At 45.7% G+C, this 21,886-nt stretch overlaps 1 protein-coding gene and 1 long non-coding RNA gene across 2 annotated transcripts in view; both read right to left on the reverse strand.

Moving 5' to 3' along the window:
• MAN1C1 (mannosidase alpha class 1C member 1) overlaps nucleotides 1-10,563 on the reverse strand; it is a 129,782-nt gene extending 119,219 nt beyond the window's left edge. Inside the window, exon 1 of the mRNA XM_081204068.1 lies at nucleotides 7,799-10,563. Within this exon, the coding sequence (XP_081060194.1) occupies nucleotides 7,799-8,422 (624 nt within the window). The 5' untranslated portion in view covers nucleotides 8,423-10,563. The remainder of the gene's footprint in view (nucleotides 1-7,798) is intronic.
• The window catches only part of LOC308592566, a 280,852-nt gene that overhangs the window by 159,261 nt on the left and 99,705 nt on the right, over nucleotides 1-21,886 (reverse strand). The window lies entirely within an intron of this gene.

The following is a 21,886-nucleotide window of genomic DNA, read 5'->3' on the forward strand; positions in this document are numbered from 1 at the left end:
GAGGCAGAGGACACTTTACAGCAGGCCATCTTCTGGGAATGCTAGAGGGAGGAGGCTGTCTGAAACCTGGAGCTAGCCTATCTGGAGCCTATTTCTACAACCATTTACTCCAAGTTAAATAGGACTCCAACTCACCTCATCCTCAGATTGGTTACATTTTCAAGACGGGGGGGGGGGGGTAGTCAATAAACACCAGAAAGTTTAAGGGCTCTCAATTCCACTTTCTTTCTTTTGAGAGACAAGATTTCATGACAAGTCCAATAATTATTTTTTATGAATAAACTGAATGGCCCAACTGTTGTCCCTGGAATTCCTTGAACTTATCAAGTTGACAAACACCTGAACCCTTCCCTAAATCAGTATAGGAGTGGCCCAAGAGCATTAAACAGTGCTGTGGTTGTTTAACCCAGTGTTTTTCAACTACTGTTCCGCGGCACACTAGTGTGCCGCGAGATGTTGCCTGGAGGGAGGCGGGCGAGTCGGGCGGCGAGAGGCGGGGCGGCGGCGGCGAGGAGAGGCCGCCCAGCGCGGGGCTCTCGCCGTCTGCCTGCCTGGCTGCCTGCGAGCTCGGCGGGCAGCGCCTCCGTCCGCAGCGCCCGCCTCGCGGCTCTCATTCCCTGCCCCTGCCAAAGCTCACCCAGCCAAGCCGCGCTCTCCTTCCTGCCTCGCTTTGCGGCCTTCTCCCCCCACCCCCACCCCCAAAGCTTGGAGGTTCCCCGGCAAGGGGGAGGGAAAAGAATTGAAACTTACACTTTCGTGCGTCCCTCCCGGCGTGACGCTGCGCGCTGACGTCACGGGGCTGTAATGGTGGTGTGCCTCGAAATTTTTTTCATCAAACAAGTGTGCCTTTGCCCAAAAAAGGTTGGGAAACACTGGTTTAATCCATTATCCAGCAGCAAACCTAGGCTTAGAACTAAATGTAAACACAGCAAGAAGCAGCAGATAATCCCAAAGACATAAACTACCTGGGACCCAAATATCTCAAAGATACTTCCCAGTATTATCTCAGGTCCTATTATCAGCAGGAGAGGCCCTATTAATCGTGCCACTGATCTGAGACAGGGCCTTCTTGGTAGCGGTTCCCTGTTTGTAGAATGCCCTCCCTGGTAAGGTACCTCTGTCTTCTTCATTAATTACTTTCACAAGGAAGTTAAACACATTCCTGTTCACCCAGGCATTTGAGAGTGAAAGAAGCTGTTCCTGTCAACCTTGAAAAGAAGAGTTGTGAGGATATGTGACTGTTTTTACATGTTTTTAGATCTTATTATTGTTTTTAAACGCTTTAAATGGGTTTTTATTATATTTTAAATTGTCCTGCTTGGCAGTTGACCACCCTGAGTTCCTGTGGGAAGAAGGGAAGATAGAAATTTTATTTTAAAAAATTTATTTTAAAAAATTAATTAATAAAATAAAATTTCTATATGGTACACACTAGTAAATTCTGACTTGTCAACATGCACACCCAACTTTAAATATACATGTGAACATTTCAGGGGCATTAAAAAAAAAAAAGATAAAAGAATGTGAAGCATTGCTAACTTGCATTTGAAAATGTTCCAGATTCATTACTACCCTCTCCTTGTTCTGATTTTTAAATTCTATTAAAGGAATTATCTGGAAATTAAAGTCACAAACCAATTCATTGCACAAGAACTTCTGGCAAAAGCATTTTCATGTGTCTATTGCCTAAGAAACAACTTACACAGTAGTTTGACATGCCAGCCAACAAATCTCAGTGTCTTCTCAGCAACTCCCTAAAATTGCATCATACTAATAAATCAACAGCTGCTATCTATCCTAAAGGTTGACACAGAGCTCTGTCACCTTCTCTTTCCTGCAAAGATTTTCACTATTTTTTAATACATTTTTATCTTTACCCCAATGTTCCATTTCCTTCCTCTAGTCCTTACAACTGCTCTAAACTCAACTTTTTATCTTTAACTAGCCTCTTTTCCTGTTTTGCACAGTTACCTCCCTAGTCCAATAGCTGAAAAGATGACAAATGAAGTTCTTTAAAAACAACATGCAGGACTTTTACTTAATTATAACAACGCAAGTATTTTACATTGAATTTGAGTACATGATGTATCTGAAAATTAGGTAAGTGTTAAGAATTCAAACACAACTCAGCAAAAGCTTTTCTGATTCAGAAGGCTTTTCAGGAACAACCAATTGATCTGCTTGTTTTTATATTGAACATTTGCTGCTGTTTTCATATTTTCTTGCTTAGAACTGGGATGTGATGTGCTCTAACCTGTTTTACTGGATTTTTTAAATTGTAAGCCACTCAAGGATCTGGTTAAAACCAGAATGATAGAATAGAGACATTTGGAGATTATTTAAAATACCACAGTCCTATTAATTAACCCATACATTATTTGAATGTATCCAGAATATAGCATTTTTGTTGTTGTTTAGTCATTTAGTCGTGTCCAACTCTTCGTGACCCCATGGACCAGAGCACACCAGGCACTCCTGTCTTCCACTGCCTTCCACAGAATATAGCATATGTTACACCAAATTCTGTTACTGCAGCAGAGTCATTACAGATGTAACAATCAGGTCAGTTTCCAGGACAGAAGCTGCTTCTTTGTGAGGCCACAGGGGGAGCTATAGCTTCCAATCCTGGGGGGCTATCCAGATGAATTTGCCTGGATCTGGGGCAGGGAAGACATCAACTTTAGACCTGTACTCAGCGAGTCACACCTGTACAACCAAGCTTACTTCTGATCTGCTCCTATGCTACAATAACTTGAAAAGAAAACACAACTAGCCCCTACTTCCTTTCTTTTTTTCTGGTGGGAAAAAGAGATGCAACACTTTCTACAAGCAGGATTCACATTCTGCACCCATCCGCAAAAGAAACCCAGGCTGCCTTTTCCCTTCAAGAAATGGCCACATGCAAACGCCCCAGAAGCATCTCCAGTTTTCAAGCCTGTGTTAAGGCTGTACTGAATATACATCAGCTACAGGTTTTCTGCAACAAAATGTACTAACAAAAGGGAGAAACGGAATAAAAATGAGCTACTTGGAAAGAACGGGGGTGGGGGTGGGGATCCATTTCTTCATTAACACTGCTTTCAAAGCTACCTCTTAACAGACAGCAATGTAGGCCCTTCAACGTTAGGTGCCAAGTAATCACAGATGCAGAGATGCCAGCTCTTCTGAATCAGGTGACGCACTTTTGCAGCCTTGCATAGATTACTCTTAATTTATGGAGAAATAATCATGTTGGACATGATTGTACATTAGAGATTGCTAGAGGTGCATGCTTAGGGAAAATTCACATGTAGCCTTGGTTTCATGATTCAAGTGCCACTAACTTAGAGGTGCTTTACTCATTTATTCAGCCGGTTTGTATGTGCTGCCTTGTATAAAGCAATGCTACTGTGGTTAAGAGAAACTCTTGTACCAGCATGCTCTAGGCCTCAGAAGCTTGCAATGCAGCAAGAAACAAATGAGAAGCCTTAACTCCCAAGTGTCAAAGAAACCCAGGCGGCAGGGAGGGGGGCAGCAGTCCTCTCTCAATTCCCTGCTGCTAACAACAGTCCAACAGGCAGGCAGAGCTAATCTCAACTATGCCTGGGACTGTAAGGAAAAACGAGCACCCCGGGTGCATTTTGTCTGGTTGCCTGGCAGAGAAATTAGAATTTTATTGTTAGTGCACTGCTTTCTCTGCAAGACTTGATCGAAAAGCTCAGAATCAGAAATAATATTTTATATTGTATATTTTTAAAAAATAAATAAAAAGGTGTGTTGCGACCATGATTTGTCACCCTGGATTTTGTTCTACTACATTTAGACTTTCCTCCCTGTTCAAAGATGTTTGATGGAGGAACTGATCCAGAGAATTAATGCTCGCACCATTTCATCTCTGTGCTTTATGAATTAGCATCTGTTGCCAACCTCAGGTTTGCTCCAAGCCAGCGGAGCCAAAGGATCCCAAGTGCTGCACTGAATCTATAGCTTGTTGGTTAACTAGGTCACCCTTTTGCAAAGCTGCTAGCCAGTCCTTTATGCATGCAATGCTGGCACTGGGCCAAATCTCTGTCCTCAGTTACACGTGTGAAACCCACCGTGACAAGCGAGATTGTTCGGAGTCCAACACAGACACATGGTAGAATCTGGTCTATTATTCTCCTTGTGTCTCATCAAATGCTGGGTGCCAACATACTGTACAAAGTGAGAGAGGCCGCACTGGGTCAAACACAAGTGCTTCCCACGGGCTTTTATCTATGTCTGTTCTGTTGCCTATAACACTGGGAATTGAGGGTTGCTTTGACCAGAAATGGCATGCACCTTGGTGGGTGGACATGTGCCAAAATGAAATTTCCTTTTGAGAAAATGGGTTTTGCCACAAATACAGGTTCTCACCAATGGTCAAGTTCAGGGCCAGGTGTGTCCCCCGCTCCAGTTCAAAGGAGCTAGCAAGACATTTCTGACTTTTCCTACATGTGCACTACAGCTGTGTGTCTTGCCTTTGGCAGAGGTGCAAACAGTTCATCCCAGCCCTCTGCACGCTAGCTGAGGAGTGGAAGTCCACTGATCTCCTACCTAATGTGAGTCATACCAGCAGCATTATTTTTGTTACGAGAAAGCAAGAAGAGAAAGGGGTAATGGTAGAAAGACGTGCAGTCAAAAACAAAATGAAATACAGGAATGGGTCCCATGTGGCAAGCTGTGGTTAATGATGAGTCCAAGGTCTGAAAAGGTTGAAACAGGTCTTAGAGAGGCTGATGTAATCTAATCGTTAGGCAAAAGGTTCACTTTGGACTTGGGATGACCTTCTGGGCCTCTTCACCCTATCTATTTCAAACACTTCATCAAGTTTTGGTTTCATGCATCTCAATTGACCAAACTTCCACCATTTCCCAAGAGCCATTTCAATTTCTACAGTGTTTTTCCCCGAAGACCCAACCAGAGAGTCTCTTTACTCAGTTTGATCTTATTGTGTCCTGCTACCAGCTTATTAGAATTCCTTCATATATGCTCTATGGGAAAGCAAAGAGGAGAGGTGAAGGGAACATGTGCTTTCAAAGGGCTGAGTGCTAAGTTAGCTCCAGAAAAGGAATCTCAATCCGGTATTGAAGAGAAGGAAGTATAAGTAGATGGGTGGCAGAAGCAGGGATGGACAAAACCACAGGAATGGTATTTGGAAAGCCAGAATGATTAGTAGAAAAAATGCAATACAATTAAGAATAATAGGGGAATGTTGGTGAAACACACACAGGGATCCTGGTGAAACATGAACTGAAGGAGGACCAAACCAATATAACAGACTAGCTAACAGCTGTATCCAGATAACTTTTCAAAAAGTCTGACAATATATATACTGGGCAAGTATCTCTATTTTAACTGCTTCTGTCATGCTAATTTCTGGTTAAATAGGTTTAGCAGGCTTTTGTTGAGTTTCAAAAGCCTCTTTCACCAGAAACAAATAACAGAATTAAAAAAGACATGTGTTCACCATAAGCTCTACTATATTACATGAAAAACTGTTATTTGTACACAAGACAGCATGAGATAACAAAGAATTGACAGGTGACACTGTAAGAAAAAATACAAAAATGAGCAGCAACGTTGAGGGGGCTCACTAACTAAAGGTGAGAAGGGATTAGTTCATATTGTGTATTAATATGGTGCATGAAGTTTTGAAATGAGGGTAGGAAAACAAAAAGCAAAATATTAGAGTGCATTTTTATGTACCACGCTCACATATGATACACATTGCATTGTGTAACATATGGGAATTATATTTATTTATTCTTTATATGCCACACTTCTAGTGCTTACACATCACTCAGCTTCAACAATATACTTATTATTATGCAACATCTGCATTCTTTATCATACGTATACAACACAAACAATATGTACACTACTGTAGTCAATTCCTAGAAACAAAATATATTATTGTAAAAAGGTTTGGCTTGAGGTTGCAAAAATTTGAGGTTGTGTGTTTAATATTATGTATATATAATACTGTATCATGAAAAAGAATGTGTAATGGAAAACACTGGGGTAATGAATGCTGGGAGCAGGGGGAGATAAGGGGAAGTGAAGAAAGTAATTAAGTTTGTACAGTATCCTAAACACACTTACTGAGGTGTAAGCTTTATTAAATATTGTGGCACTTACTTCTAAGCATGCATAAGGGCTGGTACTGCAGGGCTAAACTCTTATGCAGGGTTACAGGGAGAAAATCCCAGAGTGGTGGGGCTTACTTGTGAGTAAACATGCATAGGAGCAGCTAAAAGGGAGCATTAAGAAGAGACAAATTGAGAAGGCATGGAAGAGTAACTGAAAAAGCCATTGAGAGCAAAAATGGAAGGTAAGTCAGAAAAAGAGAAAGAGTGGTTAAGTGGAAACATGAGGGGGGAGGAATGAAGGGTAGTGTGTGAGAGGAATAAGGCAGTCAAGAAATGCTGAATGAAAGAAAGGAATTGGGAACATGGAAAAGGTGAGTGGACAAAAGGAATATTAATGGGCAGTTAACAGAAGCCTAAAGAGGCAATGGGGTGAAAGGCATAACCCAAGGAAGGGGATGATGATGATGAGAAAAGCACAATACTCAAGATATGATGCAGATGCTTACTTATCACTCAACATGCCTTTTGCAAGACACTTCACAATTTTAACAGCTATGCATTACAACCCCATGTTGCACACACTCTATAGAACCTGTAGTCTTCAACATGTTTTAAATCACGTACATCACAGAAACACACTGCACAGAGCTTCAGAGATCCCCAGCTTTTCAGCATACATCTTCATGGTTGAAAAACCAATGTGTGTCCCCACTTCAAAGATGATGGCATTAGCAGACCAACAGACACAACACAGGTCTGCAGCGCATTACCTGTTAAAGTCACATCTGAAGTTGTTCCAAGTTATATGCTTTACAGCACAATATGCTTTACACACATCCCTCCAAGTTTTAATGGGGCTTACTTACTCCCCAGATAAGTGGATTTAAGACTGCAGTCTCAAGCCAGTCTGTTGTTCCCACCCTTTCAACACATGCTTATGAGGCAAAGTGAGGAACTCTAATCCATGTAAACACTTGTGAAGACAGAGCAACTTAATACAGTAGTAACAATTCCAGATTAATTCTGAATGCACTCAAAAGATATGAGGGGAGCTGTGGAGAGGTAACCAAAGGGGTGGAATGTATTTGAGCCAGGGTTCAGCCCTGCAACCTATTTCCAGTGTGCAAAAGGTGCAGCCCTGATGGAAAACCATACCTCTGAACATAGTCAGAAAGCCATTTCTGACATCAACTATACAGGATTCAAAAGCAGAGCTTCCACACCAAAGGAATTGTTTCATCCCTGTCTATGGCAAGGGTAGCCAACATGGTGCTCTCAAGGTGTGGAGGACTTCAATTCCCATCAGCCTCAGCCAGCATGACCAATGGTCAGGGATGATGGGAGTTGTAATTTTACAGCACCATATTGACTACCCTCATCTATCACACATTTTACAGCACTGGTCTTCAACTGGTGGGTCACTGCCAGGTCCAAGGGGGGTCACAAGGGGAGCAGTACCACCATGATAAAGGTTGAAGATACCTGATTTAGAGCACTTAGGCTCTTTGGGGCAGGGACCTGTCATTTCTCAGGCACTCTGCTAAAAGAACCGTTCCCATTGATAGCATCTTAATTAATGAAGTAGTGAACAGAAATTTAATTCAGAAGGCGGCAAAACCTGAGGAAAGCCATGGGAGGAAAAAGATGCCAAGAGAAAGCGTGTGTTTGTGTGTGCAGAGGGGGAGATGGAGAAGCGCCTCCTCACTCACCTCCTTGAGCTTCAGGCGCCGGACTCGGTTCTCGGGGTCCTCGGTGCCGCCTTTCCTCCTTCCCAGCACCGGGTGGCGGAGGCTGCGGCGGAAGACCTCGTAGTCGAAGCGGAACGGGGCTCTCGTCTGCCGGAGCGGGGCCGCGCTGCCGGTGCCGCTTCCTGCTCCCGCCGCCTTCTTCTCCCCGGGCGGCACCTGGCGGTGGAGCGGGTTGAGGCGCTCTCGGCGGGAGGAAGTGGCGGCGGCGGCTTCCATCACCGCCGCCGCCTGCACGGGGGGGAGTTTGGGGTCCCTGAGGCGACGAGGCGGCGGCAGGGCGGCGGCGGCGTTGGGCGGGCTGGGGGCGGCATGGCGGCGGCCAGGGTCGGCCCCGGGCGGCGGTGGCGGCGGCGACGTGAGGCTGCGGAGCCCGTCCAAGTCCCCGCCCGCGTCACCGGCGCCCCCTCGGCGGGGCAAGAAGAGGCGCTTGAAGCGGGAAGAGTCCGGCAGCAGGAAGAGGGCCCCGAAGCAGAGCGTGAGCAGGCCCGAGAGGAAGAGCAGGAAGAGGAACTTCTGCGGCAGCCGCAGACCCAGCGCCGACGGCGGCCAGCCCGGCATGCCCGGCAGCTTCCGCAGCAGCAGCATGGGCGCTCCGCAAGGCCCGGCACCAGCGGCGGCGAAGCCACCCCGGATCGAAGCTACCGGACCCGGCGCGAGGAGGCTGCGAGGGCGGCGGCGGCGACGGCAGCAGCAACCCCAGCGGGGCGTCAGACAGGCGACCCGAGCAACCTGCCGGGCGGGATCAAAGGGCGGGTGGTTGGGATCAGCTGTCTCAGAGGAGAGGAGAGAGCTATATGCTTAATAAAAATGCGCGCCCTGCTCCGTTGAGTGGATCCATCCAGAGACTTAAAAAATAAAAATAAAAATCCCGGTTGTAAAAATAATAATTATAATAAAGGGTGGTGGTGCAGAAGTGTGAAAACGCGCGCTTCTCCCGAGCTAGAGTTAAAAATTGGCTTTCTTCGAGAAAGGACACGTGTCTCAGTCTAGACTAGACACTCCAGGAACAGAGACAGAGAGGGACCCACCCGGGCGCGCTTCTTTGCCACCGTCCCACTCTGCTTTGCAGCCCTTGTCCCTAGGAGAAGTTGCAGCAGCTGCTCCGGGTTGCTCTTCCAGCCGGGCAAGAAGTTGAGGAGTTGCTTGACGAGATGCTCAGCGGAGAGACACGCAGGGAGAGATAAGCAGCCTCCTCTTCCTGCCTGCCCTCCTGCCGCCTCTTCGCGCACACGCTTGTAAGAGGAGTTCCCCCTTCTGGCACGAAGGCTACGGCCGAGGCATCGCTGCCTCCTTGGGGGTCCTGAGACAGCAGATGGAGGCAGCCCTGGCCAGACAGAAAGGGAGGGGTACCTGGCGGATCTTTCTTTTTCTTTCCCTTTACTTCGTCCACGCCTTGCTCCCTCCTTGCTTACTGCTGCTGCTATTAAGCACCAGGGGTGCTGTTCTCTGTCTGGTTCAGGGGCAGATCCGGATGGGTGATGGGTTCATGATGCAGCATTTCTGCAGGGAAAGGAGCGGGAGCTTGGCGCGCTCTGCACAAGGGAGCTGTTGCGCACGGGGGGCGCGTTCGGCTGGTCCCAAGCGCGGCGTTGTCTGCAAGCCCCCCTCCGTCCTTCTCCTCTCTCCATCCACTTCAGCCCGGCCTCTCTCGCTCGCTCTTTTCCCGGACGGACTCACCATCAGCTTTCGTCTGTTGCAAGCCGCATCCTCGAGGCTTCCCAGATCGGGTTCTTCTGGCAATAATCGGCCGGCTGTTTAGGGAAAAGCCGAACGTTCATCTCCTCCTCCTCCCTCCAAAAAGAAAAAAAGAAAAGGGGAGGATCTACAAGGCCAGAGGAGGGGTTTGGATGGGGCGGAGGGAATAAAAGAAAAAGGGGGGAATCAAACTACTGTATCGCTAATATCCCTCTTGCTTGTCTCTAGGTAAGACTTCGTGGGAATCTCCTTCTTAGCTTGCAAGCAAATGCACCTAATGCAGAGTAATTTCTTTTTTAAAATAAACGTCGTCGGGTAGCTGTTTGCTTGCTTTCTTCTCTTTTTATGACCATCTGGCAAACTGCATCCCGACTTTCGTGGCTCCTCCTTCCTTCTCCTCCTCCCCAGAGAAGAAACGATTCACAACTTTTTCTTCCTTGTTCATTGGATGGAAGCAACTGTCTCTTTTAAAAAAAAAAGCCTCGAGAGAATACACTAGAGATCCACAGCTCTAATCGGAGATCCACACTTCGGTTTGAGAAAGCTAGAGGGTGGGAGGGAAATTGTGCATTTCATTATTGGGCTGGGCGGACAGTTGGTTGCCTGAGCTCCCAGCCCCAGACTCTCTCTCGATCCTTCAGGCACTGAAGTCTCTGAAATCGCTGCCTCCCTTCTGGTCTTGCTATTGTCTGGGCACAGATGTTGGGAAAGCGGAGAGAAAAGGCTGCTTCTGCCTTTGCTCGCTTCTCGCTGCCAATGGGTCTAAGTGCCCACTAAATAAGGCTGCTGCCAGGCGAGCTCCCCAGAGGCAGCGGGCCTCTCTCGCGCTTCCCATCCGAGAATTACAGGTTCTGTACCTCCCTCCTCCTAACTGCACCAGGCTCATCAAACGCAATTACAGCCCTGCCGAAGCGGCTGCCAGTTCGCATCTTTCCTGGAGATCCAAACAGCGCTGCTGGCCAGCCTTGGACTGCACTTACTGCTGCCCCCTCCGCAGCTCGGCTCTTACTGCGACAGCAGCAGCTCCTGCTCCAGCCGGCCCCGCCTCCTTCGGTCCGGCCCCGCCTCCGCGCGTGGGCCCCGCCTGGCTCGCACACCCTCCCCCTCGCAGGCCACGCCCCCTCCCAGCGGTTGATGTTCCCCTCGAGAGGAAGAGAGAACGCGCGCGTCGCCGCCGCTGCCTAGTTTTGGCGCGCGCCTCTCCCCCTCTTCCCGCCTCCCCTCCCACTATTGGACCGGTATGCGTGGCTACTCTCCGACTGATTGGCGCACCAGGACTATCGCTCAGGCACGAGCTCCCTCTCGTTATTGTTTACCACAGCGGCCGGCAGGAGCTTCTCCGCCTCGTACGCTATTGGTTGGCAAGCTCTTCCCGTTCTGATTGGCTTGAGATGCTTCAGATCGTTGGAGAGGGCGGCGGAGCGTTACGCGGGGGTGGGAGCGGGTGGATGGCCGTCTTGTGAAGGAGGCAGACACGTGTCGGGGCGTTCCTCTCTTTTTTTCATGTAAGAGCCGCATAGCTAATAAATACAGCAGAGTCTGGTTTCACCTTAAAGGCTCACACATGTCCTGTGGGATACGATTTCCAGAACTAGAGTCCATTTCCTCCCAGTCCACAACGGCTAATTATGTCGCAATGCATCTTCTCGGAAACGTGTGTAATAAAATGGTTTGGATTAAAAATCAATTTCTCAATATGCCGCGCTGGCAACGCCAGTTTGAGGCTAGCTGGGGTTGTTGCACTATTTGCAGATCAGTTTTGTGATTCTGCTGAAGCATTCTTATATTACACATGCTGTTCTTAATGGTAAAAAATTCCCACATAAAACCAATTGGGTTGTGCATGATTTGGTTTTGGAGGGTCACATAAAAAGAAGTGAAAACCTGCAGACAGTGGCGTAGCGTGGGGGGTGCAGGGGGGGCCGGCCGCACCGGGCGCAACATCTGGGGGTTAGGGTTAGGGGGCGCAAATCCACGGGTTAGTGGTTGCAAATTACTTGCCTTGCCCCGGGTGCTGACAATCCACGCTACGCCACTGCCTGCAGGTGCTGTCGTCAACTGTTTATTAGGGGACTGAATCAGGGATAGCCAACGCTGGGCCCTCCAGATCTTATGGGTCTACAACTCAGACACCATCTGACCTGCTCCAGCCAGACTGTCCCCTCCTCCCCCACAGGGTCCACAGACACCATATGCTCTGAGGGGAGGGAGGCAGCCAGCCACAGACAACATCAGGGTCTGCTGCTAGACTGCCCCTCCCCTAACTTTAAATGTTATATCATTTGTTTTAGTCCTCTAAAATTGTAAACTGCTTCAGCAGAAAGGTGGATAACCTCTGCTTTACATACTTCAAACTGTCTGCTCTTTTTAAGGAAGATGTTCATCCATATATCTACATGACATTTCTTTGTCTGGAACAGGGTAAACTTTCTAAGAGAATTTGGGCAGACATTCCCTCAAGTACACTATTATAGGTACAATGCTGCTGCTTCCATTGCATTTTCTCATCCATGTTTGGGGAGGGGATGTCATTCATAGCTTTGGGTTGCACTGTCATCAATATGTTGATGACATACACAAACATGTGACACCACTTTTGCACCACTTGCCTTGGCTACCAGACCATTTAAAAGTGCTGGTACTAACCTCTCAGACCCTAAACATTTTGGGACAGGACTACCTATAAAACTGTTTGCACCCATATTACCCTGTCCGATGGTCAAGATCTGCATCTGAGGTCCAGCTTACATGCTCTAAGGTTAAATTGATTAGCTTGGTGAGCCCACAATACAGGCCTTATTGGTGGTAGTCACAGGGTTGTAGAACTCATTTCCAGTTAAAATTCATTTGGCTCCTTCAGCTCTGGCATTTAAACAGGTATTAAAACTTATCCTTTTTAATATTGCCTTTGCTTAAGAAAATTTTGGTCATCAAATCCAGTACAGTGGTACCTCGGGTTACAGACGCTTCAGGTTACAGACTCCGCTAACCCAGAAATAGTACCTCGGGTTAAGAACTTTGCTTCAGGATGAGAACAGAAATTGCGTGGCAGCAGCGGGAGCCCCATTAGCTAAAGTGGTACCTCAGGTTAAGAACAGTTTCAGGTTAAGAACGGACCTCCAGAACGAATTAAGTTCTTAACCCAAGGTACCACTGTATCTGTTATGCATCTATTTGACTAAATCTGCTCAGTGCCTCGTAGTGTCCCTGAGCTTCTGCTGTTCTATTTCTCTCTATGCATCATTTTGTGAGGGACTGGACCTGAAAAGTGACTAATACAGAAATGGGATAAAATAAGCAAACGTATGATCTTCAGCTGGTGGATCGGGACCCAGTACTGATCTAAAAAGCTGCAACAGCAGAGGCATCCTCAGTGCATGTTTGGACTAAAGGCTGGTCCCAGATCAGAAAAGGTTGACAATTACTAATTCTAACAATGGAATATTTTATATTTACAGCCTGCTTTTACTCTGAGGAATTCAAACCTCAGAGCAACTTGTAGCTTGACAACCTTGTGAGACAGGGAGAGAAAGAGTTAAGACCAACTGCAGGTTTGAAGGACAACTTTGGCAAAGTATTCTCTCCTGGGGTCCCTCCTACATCAATGGGCCCCTCCCAGCAGGCTTATTAAGGTGGTGGCAGCAGTAGACGGCAGCAGTATGATCTGCACCAGAAAACCCGGAACTGCCTGTCACTTTAATTTCTTCCTATGCTCTGACTTGTTGCCCAGAGGTACTGTGGAAATTGAAATAGGAGGCAGCTTCCAAATCCAGCTTCCCAACAGAAGGAGCCTGAGCCAGCACCAGTGGTGGAAATTCCCAGAGTCCTGGAGCATTTAAGGATGTTGGGTGCTGATGCCAGCTTGGGGAAGAGTTATTTTTTCTTTAATACAGTGGTACCTTGGTTTAAGAACAGCTTAGTTTATGAACAACTTAGATTAAGAACGCTTCAAACCTGGAAATAGGTGTTTTGGTTTGTGAACTTTGCCTTGGAATAAGAACATGTTTCACTTCCTGTTGAGTGTGTTCCATTTGTAAATTGAGTCCCCTGCTGCTATGGAAAAGCATGCCTTGGTTTAAGAACGCTTTGGTTTAAGAATGGACTTCCGGAACGGATTAAGTTCGTAAACCAAGGTACCACTGTGCACCCATTCTCCTGCAGTTCAGACAATCTATTTCTTGAGCATCCATCCTGATTTGATTGCACAAAGCTTATGCAGAGGTAAGATTATGCCCTGCCTTTACGAGCATTTGTTCTGATTTGCATATATATATTACAATGAGCACTCACCCTACATTTATCCTGATTTGCTTGCAGGGTGTTCATACATTGTGTTATTCAGTCAGTCAGTCATTCCACACTTTCCAAGGCATTTCTCCATCACTTTCCTAACTGCAAATAATGTTTGTTTGTTTTTTAAGTGGATTGCTTCTGCTAGGGCAACAGAGCACTTGAATCCACTTTAATAACGCAAACCTAAATTTCCTGGCATGCGCTTGAATCCATCCTGCAAAATATTAACATTTAGGAGGTGCCCCCAGTGAACTCTGTGTGAGCTGGAATTAGCAGGATTTTCCCACTGGAACCTAGTATTGCTGGATGGAACCAGATATTTAAGGCAAAAATAAGATAGATGCAAACTATCTGATTCTCAAGATAAAACAACCAGATACTGCAGCTTATCATTTGTTTGCAGAACTGAAGAACAAAACACACTTGAGTCCATGAATGGAAGAGAAGAGACTCCATGAAAAACGAAGGGAGATGTACACAAGAGCTGCACCTACAATGAAGACATCTAAAGGATGTAAAAAATAAGATATTCCATTTTTAAGGTATATCACTGGCCTCAATGATAAATACCTAATTACATTAAAAGCAAGCAAATTAGAATGGGGAGGTGTAACACAGAAAACCAAGCCTCCCCTCTATTGTTGTAATTCAATCAAGGCTGGATCTATGAAAAACTGATAAGATAAACTGGAAAGGACAGTTGGAAAGCCAAGGTGTAATTACAGAGAGAGTGGAATCTTCTTGTATTATGAGGTCTATTTTTAGCAGGGCCGGAAGAAATAATTTCAAAGAAAGTAGTTTTTATAGCCATAAGTAAAACTGAATTTAATATCTACTGTTATAGGAAAAAGCCAGGAGAGGGAAGAGACATGCAATTGTTATGGACAGAACTGGAGGCAAAAAAAAACTTTTGACAGGGTAATTAAGTTTATTTGTAAATCCTCCAGCTTGTCTTGTAAAGGCAGGCCTGGTCCTTCTGGCGAAGACACTTCCATCTCCTCTGCAGTAGCCGTTCAAATCCATGTCATGTGAATCTCTGGCATATAGTGAGGTAATGAGAAGCATGAAATTGTGCCTTCTGGATGCACACATATGGGACAAAAATGTCTGTAGTCTTTCCAGGCAGTCTTATCCGCTTGGCACATGTGATCATGAGAGGCTGCCCCATGAAATCTGGAAGGATCTGGATGGATTCTATTGGATGTTTCTATTAATGTTTATACGTTTTGTGATGATGTTAGTAATAGGGTGCTGTGTTAAGGAGATTGGGAGAGGGGCTTAACAAGTTAGTGTAATTTGACCCAAAATTTTTTGGGTATATAATATGTTTGATCATTTACATAAATGTATATGTTATTAATGAAGAAAATACATTTGTCATCTATTTGCTACTATTCACAATCGTGTATTTTTATGAGAAAAAATAATCAGGTATCCATAGGTTATAGACAATGCTGTTCCTACTCAGAGTAGACCCACTGAAGTGGTATTTATACCTCACCTTTTCCCTATGAATAATAGGCTCATTAATTTCAATGTGTCTACTTTGAGTAGAACTAAGGTGGCTATAACGCCATCCTTGAAGACCTAGTCTTTTTATTATAAATTATTGTTATTTTATTATCAATCACCTTTTATCAATGTATTTTAAATAGACATTTAAATAAATTTCTATTCGTGCAAAATTCTTGCACAGAACAGCTTGAATTCCAAGTGAAATCTAGGGATCTGTCGTGAGACCTTAGAATTTCAATTTCATTTTCTCCCTATGAAGAGGAGCTCATACAATCTCTATCACCACCCCCACCCCGCTTCTCTTTCTTCACATATTTATTAGTTCAACAGGCCAAAACCAGATTTGCAGCTGGCTTTAAAAAAAACAACCCACCTTGTCACTTCTCTTAGCTGGGAATTCTGCAGAAATTAAACAAAGAGCTTTGCTGTTGTTTTATTTATTTTGGCGACAAGCTGAAGATGCCTTGAATATGATAAAAGGGTTGAATGGCTCAGCACAGTATCCCTTCTCCCTCTTTCCACAGAAATCAAACACCAACCAGGCAAAAAATGTAGAAGAAGAACTAAGCAGTAGAAGAACTAAGAGGTGTCTTGGGAAAGTTACACCCAGGCAACCAATGAAATAGTTTTTTTTCACTCCTTTATAGCTCTGCAATAAAGAGCATTTGGGAAGGAAGCTGAATCAGATGCACCTCAGAAGGCTGGATACCTCAGTTTATCGGTTTCCATCGTGGAAACAATCTAGTCTCCATTTTTCGAGGGGTCCAGGGGCAGCCATTTTGGCACTTGAGGCAAAACGCCCCAGGGCCGCCCATACAATGCAGAGGGGGACATGAAGCTCTGAAATGGCTCCCCCTTTTTGAGTCTCCCGCACCCAGCAGTGAGGCTTTTGCAGGGGCTTTTCCTTAAGGATCTAAGACGATACACCTTCAAATAAGAACACAAGCTACAGTTCTTAAGAGTGGTTTAACAGTCAATCCCTCTTCCTGGGGAAATCTGGAAATGGTAGTTCTATGGGGGGAATAGGGGTCTCCTAACATCTCCTAATGAAGGGACAGAATACCCAAATCCTGTCTGAAATCACCCCCGCCTTCAATAATCACCCCAGGCCTCAAAACTGTCCAGAATTCCTTTTGTCTTCTAAAAATCCAAAGCAGCTTTTCTCTGCTCTCCTCTGCTCTATTACAAGATGCTGTGCATAGGCAAAATGTTACTTTTAAAGGCTAATGAATAGGCTCTGTTCATAGCAGGCCTGGGAAATGAATCTTATCTCATTCGGTTGCAACATCTTGGACATGCTGAACCACCAGGGCTCCTCGACCCACCCCCTCGGCTTCTCATTCCCCCTTTCCTGGGAAGAGTCCAATAGTCCCAAGACAGCTTTCTGTTCATGCTCAGAGGAACTCATGGGGCAGGACTCCTGAGGGAGGAGAAAAGGGGGAGGGAACTGGAAAGGGGTATATATGCTTGTGCACATGACTGTGAACTTCGTGCATGCTTTTTGTGACTTATCACACTTGCTCCTTCTACCAGTTCATGGATGGTAGAAATAAAACCTTTTTCTCCGAAACTATTCCTTGAGTGTCTGTTGACTCCCACTTCCCTTTCCCGGGCGCAATATTTTTCCCACTCAAGGGCAAAGCCTCATAAGGCTACACTAGCAACTTTAACAAACAGTTTCCAAGCACCTTTGTGGAGAAGTCATGTCTTTTTAAAGTAGTATGTATATGAATGCTTGAAATACATGCAACCAAATACATGTTTTAATAAACAACACAACAGACATTTTGCAGTTAAAAAACAGACAGGGAAATGCAATGAAAATTGTGAGATGAATGATTCATTGGGAGATGTGTAAACACCATGCAAACAGATCAAGACGAACACTCATTGTTTAACCTCCCCACAAACAAATCAGAACAAATGCTCAGTAAAGACTGGACATAGTCAAATCTCTAGGTAAGCTTTGTGCAACCAAATCAGGAGGAATGCTCAATAAACAGATTGTCCAGAGGGGCCCTTTGTCTTGATCTCCTGTTCTGCTGCCCAGTAGTGAAAAAGCAAGGTGAGCTGTGTTTTCAAATACTATTTTTTTTTATCTCTACAGTCCCTGGGCCTCTCAGCCTGGAAAGGCAGCCACTGCCACATGAGGCAGCTAAAGCTGTCCTCTTCGGTGGCAACCCATTTTTCCCCTCTCCTCTTTCCCCGCTGGAGTGGTTAAGAGAACATTACATCGCCTTGCAGGGGCCATAATGAAAATTTGAGTCCTGTCACACACTAAATAAAATAGCAAAAACTGACAACTCACGGTCTGGATCTGAAACGGATCATTGCTTGCAGGGACTAGCATAAACCATAAGCCCTCTGAGGCAAGTAATGAAAACAGAGGAGCACTTTTCATCTTTGGCCAAAACGTAAAACACAGTGGAAAGGATTCTATCTTTGTCTTCTCCCCACCACTCCACCCTGGCCACCCGCCTCAAAATGTTAGCAAAAATGGGAACGGAAGCTTTTGTTTCACATGGCTCTGACAGGATAATTCAGAGGTGGGGAACCTTTTTCAGCCTGAGGGCCACATTTCTTTCTGAGTGAACTTCCATGGGGCACAGGGGTGTGTTTGGCAAGAGCCAAATGTGGGAGGGGCAACCATTGTGACTTAAACTTTGGACACAAGGCTACAGCCCAGCCACACGAAAGCTGAAGCTCGCTGCATACACCACCCCTTCCCTCCAGGCAAGCAACACGCATTATCACAGTTTTTCAAGGACACATTTCAGCCAGGTAAAAGTACTCAAGGAGAGTGTGAAGCAGGCCCAGTGAGTAGCATGGCTTGGGAGGCATCCTGAGGGCCAGATAGAGAGACCCTGGAGGGCCACCTTCAGCCCCTGAGCAGAGGGTTCCCATCCCTGCAATAAATGATTCCAGGCAGTTTTGATCAGTGTGGGAGGTGTGATCCAGAATGAGTGCCCCTCTGGAGAGGATGCAGTAGACTTGTGAAGAAAATGGCTGGACCACAGAAGTGTGCTCTGAAGACTACAAAGCTGAAGGGAAGCACACTTTTGGTGGTGGCAGCATCTGGGCAGGGCTTTGGGGCAGATGTCTAGTGCCCCACTCATTACAACAAGGAGAGCTGCCCCAAATGTTAGCTCACCACATTTTGAAGTCATGTACATTAGCATAAAAAGCAGGTCCCCCTGCAAGACCATACACACCATGCATTTAAAGTGCCCTCTCAAGAATACTGGGAACTGTGGTTTATGTTTCACAGAGCTAAGATTCCCAGCTCCCTTCACAAACCACATTTCCCAGGAGTACTGGGGGATGGGGAATGTGCTTGTATAGTGCATATGCAGCCTAAATCCAGACTAAAATTGCTCAGCTGCACCACTGCACACTCTGACCTCTGGGAACCAAGGGCCACTGCCTCTCAGGAAGAGCATCCTGGAAAGGGGAAGACAAGCCGCTTGCTTTCCTCTTTCCTTCCCTTCAGATTCCTTTTTCCATCTGCATGGTGTCTATAAGATTATGAGCCAGTCAGCAAGGATTGCCCAATGTTTTCATATCTCTTCAGCATGCAGGAAATGTTAGTTCCTCTCCTGAGTCGCACCACAACCTCTTGAGGAAACTCCTAGGTAGGCTCATTAACTGTTATCGTTAAACTTGTAAGTAATAATAATTATTAATGTGGCTACCCAGCAGCTTCCCCAGGAGGTAGGTCATAAGAACTTAAGAGCTCTGCTGGATCAGACCAAAGGCTCGTCTAGACCAGCTGCCTGTTCTCACAATAGCCAACCAGATGCCTGTGGGAAGCCCCAAAGGAGACGATGCAGCAGCACTCTCTCTGCTCCTGGTTTATAAAACTGTGCATGGCATGGAAAAGGTGGATAAAGAAAGGGTGTTCTCTCACACACACACAACACCAGATCTTGGGGACATCCAGTGAAGCTGAATGTTGGCAAGTTCAGGACAGACAAAAGAAAGAACTGTACTGTACTTCTTCACTCACGGCATATATGGTTAAACTGTGGAACTTGCTCCCACAGTGACAGCCACCAACCCAGATGGCTTTAAAAGAGGACTTTGACAAATTCATGGAGGACAAAGCCATCGGTGGCTACTAGCTATGATGGCTATGTTCTACCTCTCTTGTCAGGGGTAGTATGTCTCTGAATGCCAGCTGCTGGGAATTGCAGGTAGCCAGAGTTGCTGTTGCCCTCAGGTCCTGCTTGTGGGCTTCTCACAGGAATCTGGTAGGCCACTGTGAGAACAGGATGCTGGACTAGAGTGGCCATTGGATGGATTCAGCAGGCTCTTATGTTCTTATGCTCTTATCTGAAGGCATGTGGTCTCTGATTCTGGAGGTAATATAAATTACTAGCAGCCATTGATCACTTTATCCTCCCTGAATTTGTCGACTCCCCTTTTCAGTGCAGAGGCAGGCAGACATTGGGCCCCCACTCGGCAGAATAATCAGGAGGGCCCCCTAAACACAGTAGGTAGCTGACTTACCACATACTGAAGTAAGCAAAGCAATAACATTTATAATCTAAGAGAAGGGGAGGGAAAGACCATTAAGCCCAATTTACCAAACAGCACCACAGTATATGAGAACAGGCCTTCTGTTCAGGCCTTGCCACAAAGTTGGTGAGTGGGCTTTTGTTTTGTTTTTTAATGCTCCCTTGGTTTTGTGCAAATGCAGCAATCCTATTCCTGATGAGCAGAAAGAAACAGAGGTTGAACCTGCCAGCATGCTATTCTCTATGGAGTTGTTTTCCTTTCCTTTACCTCAAAGGGTGAACCTAGGACAATGATAAAAACTTGAAGCTGCAGCTGAGGGACTCTTGTGAATTGCCTGTCAGACTCAGTTCCTGAGGAATTGATGGCAGAAGCAAAGATGCTGTAGGAACACCAAGAGCAAGTCTCCTAGTTGCTGTCAGGCCAGGAAGCAAACCTGACTCCATAAGCTTTTATGGTGGCCTTGTCTTCAGTTTGCTTGTCCCATGCCTGGAAAGCACAAGTTGATAAGTTTTCTGATTGTCCTGAGCTTTCCCTTGAGATGCCAGCTCTTTAACACTAAATTGGAACAAATATCCATCCACAGAAAAATGGATTGATGCTTGCTCCTATTCAACAGAAATAGCAGGTTTCCCTAGGGGAAGCAGTGAGGCAAGTGGAAGTCTGGATGAGCCTGATGATAGAAGAGCCTCACCTCACTTGTTCTGGCCTACAAGTGTGCAGTAATGCTTCCTTGGCTGGTTTGAGACAAACCTGGCCTTAGCAGCTATGGTGACACAGAGCCCAGTACTGTACTCTGCCAGGATTCTCTCTGGATGCAGAGCTGGTTGTTGCTTTATCCCTGCAGTGAACATAGTGGACTTTTGCACTGGCCTCATGTTGCATCCGACCACTGGTCCAACTAGCTCAGTAACCTCTCCGCTGAATGGAAGCAGCTCTTCATGGTCTGGGACAGGGGACATTCCCAGCCTTCCCTGGAGATGCCGGGGACTCAACCTGGGACCTCATGCATGCAAGATATGTGCTCTACCGCTGAGTATTTGTTTGTTCGTTCATATTTATTTTATTACATTTCTAATCTACCTTTTCTCTAAGGAGCTCAAGGTAACACAGATGGTGCAGCTCCTCCCAGTTTTTCATCTTCACAACAACCCTATGAGGTCAGTTAGGCTGAGAGACTGTGACTGGCCTAAGGTCACCAAATCAACTTGACGGCTGAGTGAGGATTTGAATGCCTGCTGTCTCAGTTCTTTAACAACCACACTATGTTTTAATATGTAATATTATTTTATAATGGATATTTCTATGCTGCTGGCTTCATTTTTATTTTTGTGTGTGAACTTGATTTAACATCTGATTGCATTGGTATTTTTAGTATATGTTTTATGTACATCTCTTAGAGGTTATGTAAATTAGGTAAAATAAAATAAATCTGAGCGCGTCAAATTGTCAGTAAGGGATTGCAATCTGTTGGTCACCAGTCCAAAACGGACAGTGGATTCAGAGCCTGAAAAGATATATCCCTGCTAAGTGCAGACAGAGGATGCAGGTGAAGTCCTCAACTCTACTTTGCAACCAGATTCACATCACATAGAAAGTGCAAAAATGAGGGTGGTCCCTAATGAGGGACAAGAGTCCACTCACAGTATAGAAAATCCCTCAATTGTGCCTAAGTGCAATTGGAAACAATCTTTCAGAGAGGAAAATATATCTCTTTGCCCTCTAAGCAACTAAATTAATTTCCCTTTAACCTTAATAGCTCTTAGCTATGCAAAATAAAGGCCACTTCAGTACTGCAAAAAAGAAATAAGAAAACTTTACATATCCCCACAACTTTGCCAGTGCAGTCAAGGTGCCCAAATGATTTCTGAAAACAATGATGAAATGGTTTGCTCCGTGGTTGGAAAACACCCTGTTGGAGTGCTAAATGCTTGGCTCTTCTCATGGGACCACTAAGCCTTGGCTAAACACATTTGTCATCTTTACAGTAATTCCATCTGCAGGGCAGTGCAGGGCAACGGGTATCCTTTG

The sequence above is a fragment of the Podarcis bocagei genome (assembly GCF_964188305.1).
Source record: "Podarcis bocagei genome assembly, chromosome: 7".
In the NCBI taxonomy this organism is placed as follows: Eukaryota; Metazoa; Chordata; class Lepidosauria; order Squamata; family Lacertidae; genus Podarcis; species Podarcis bocagei.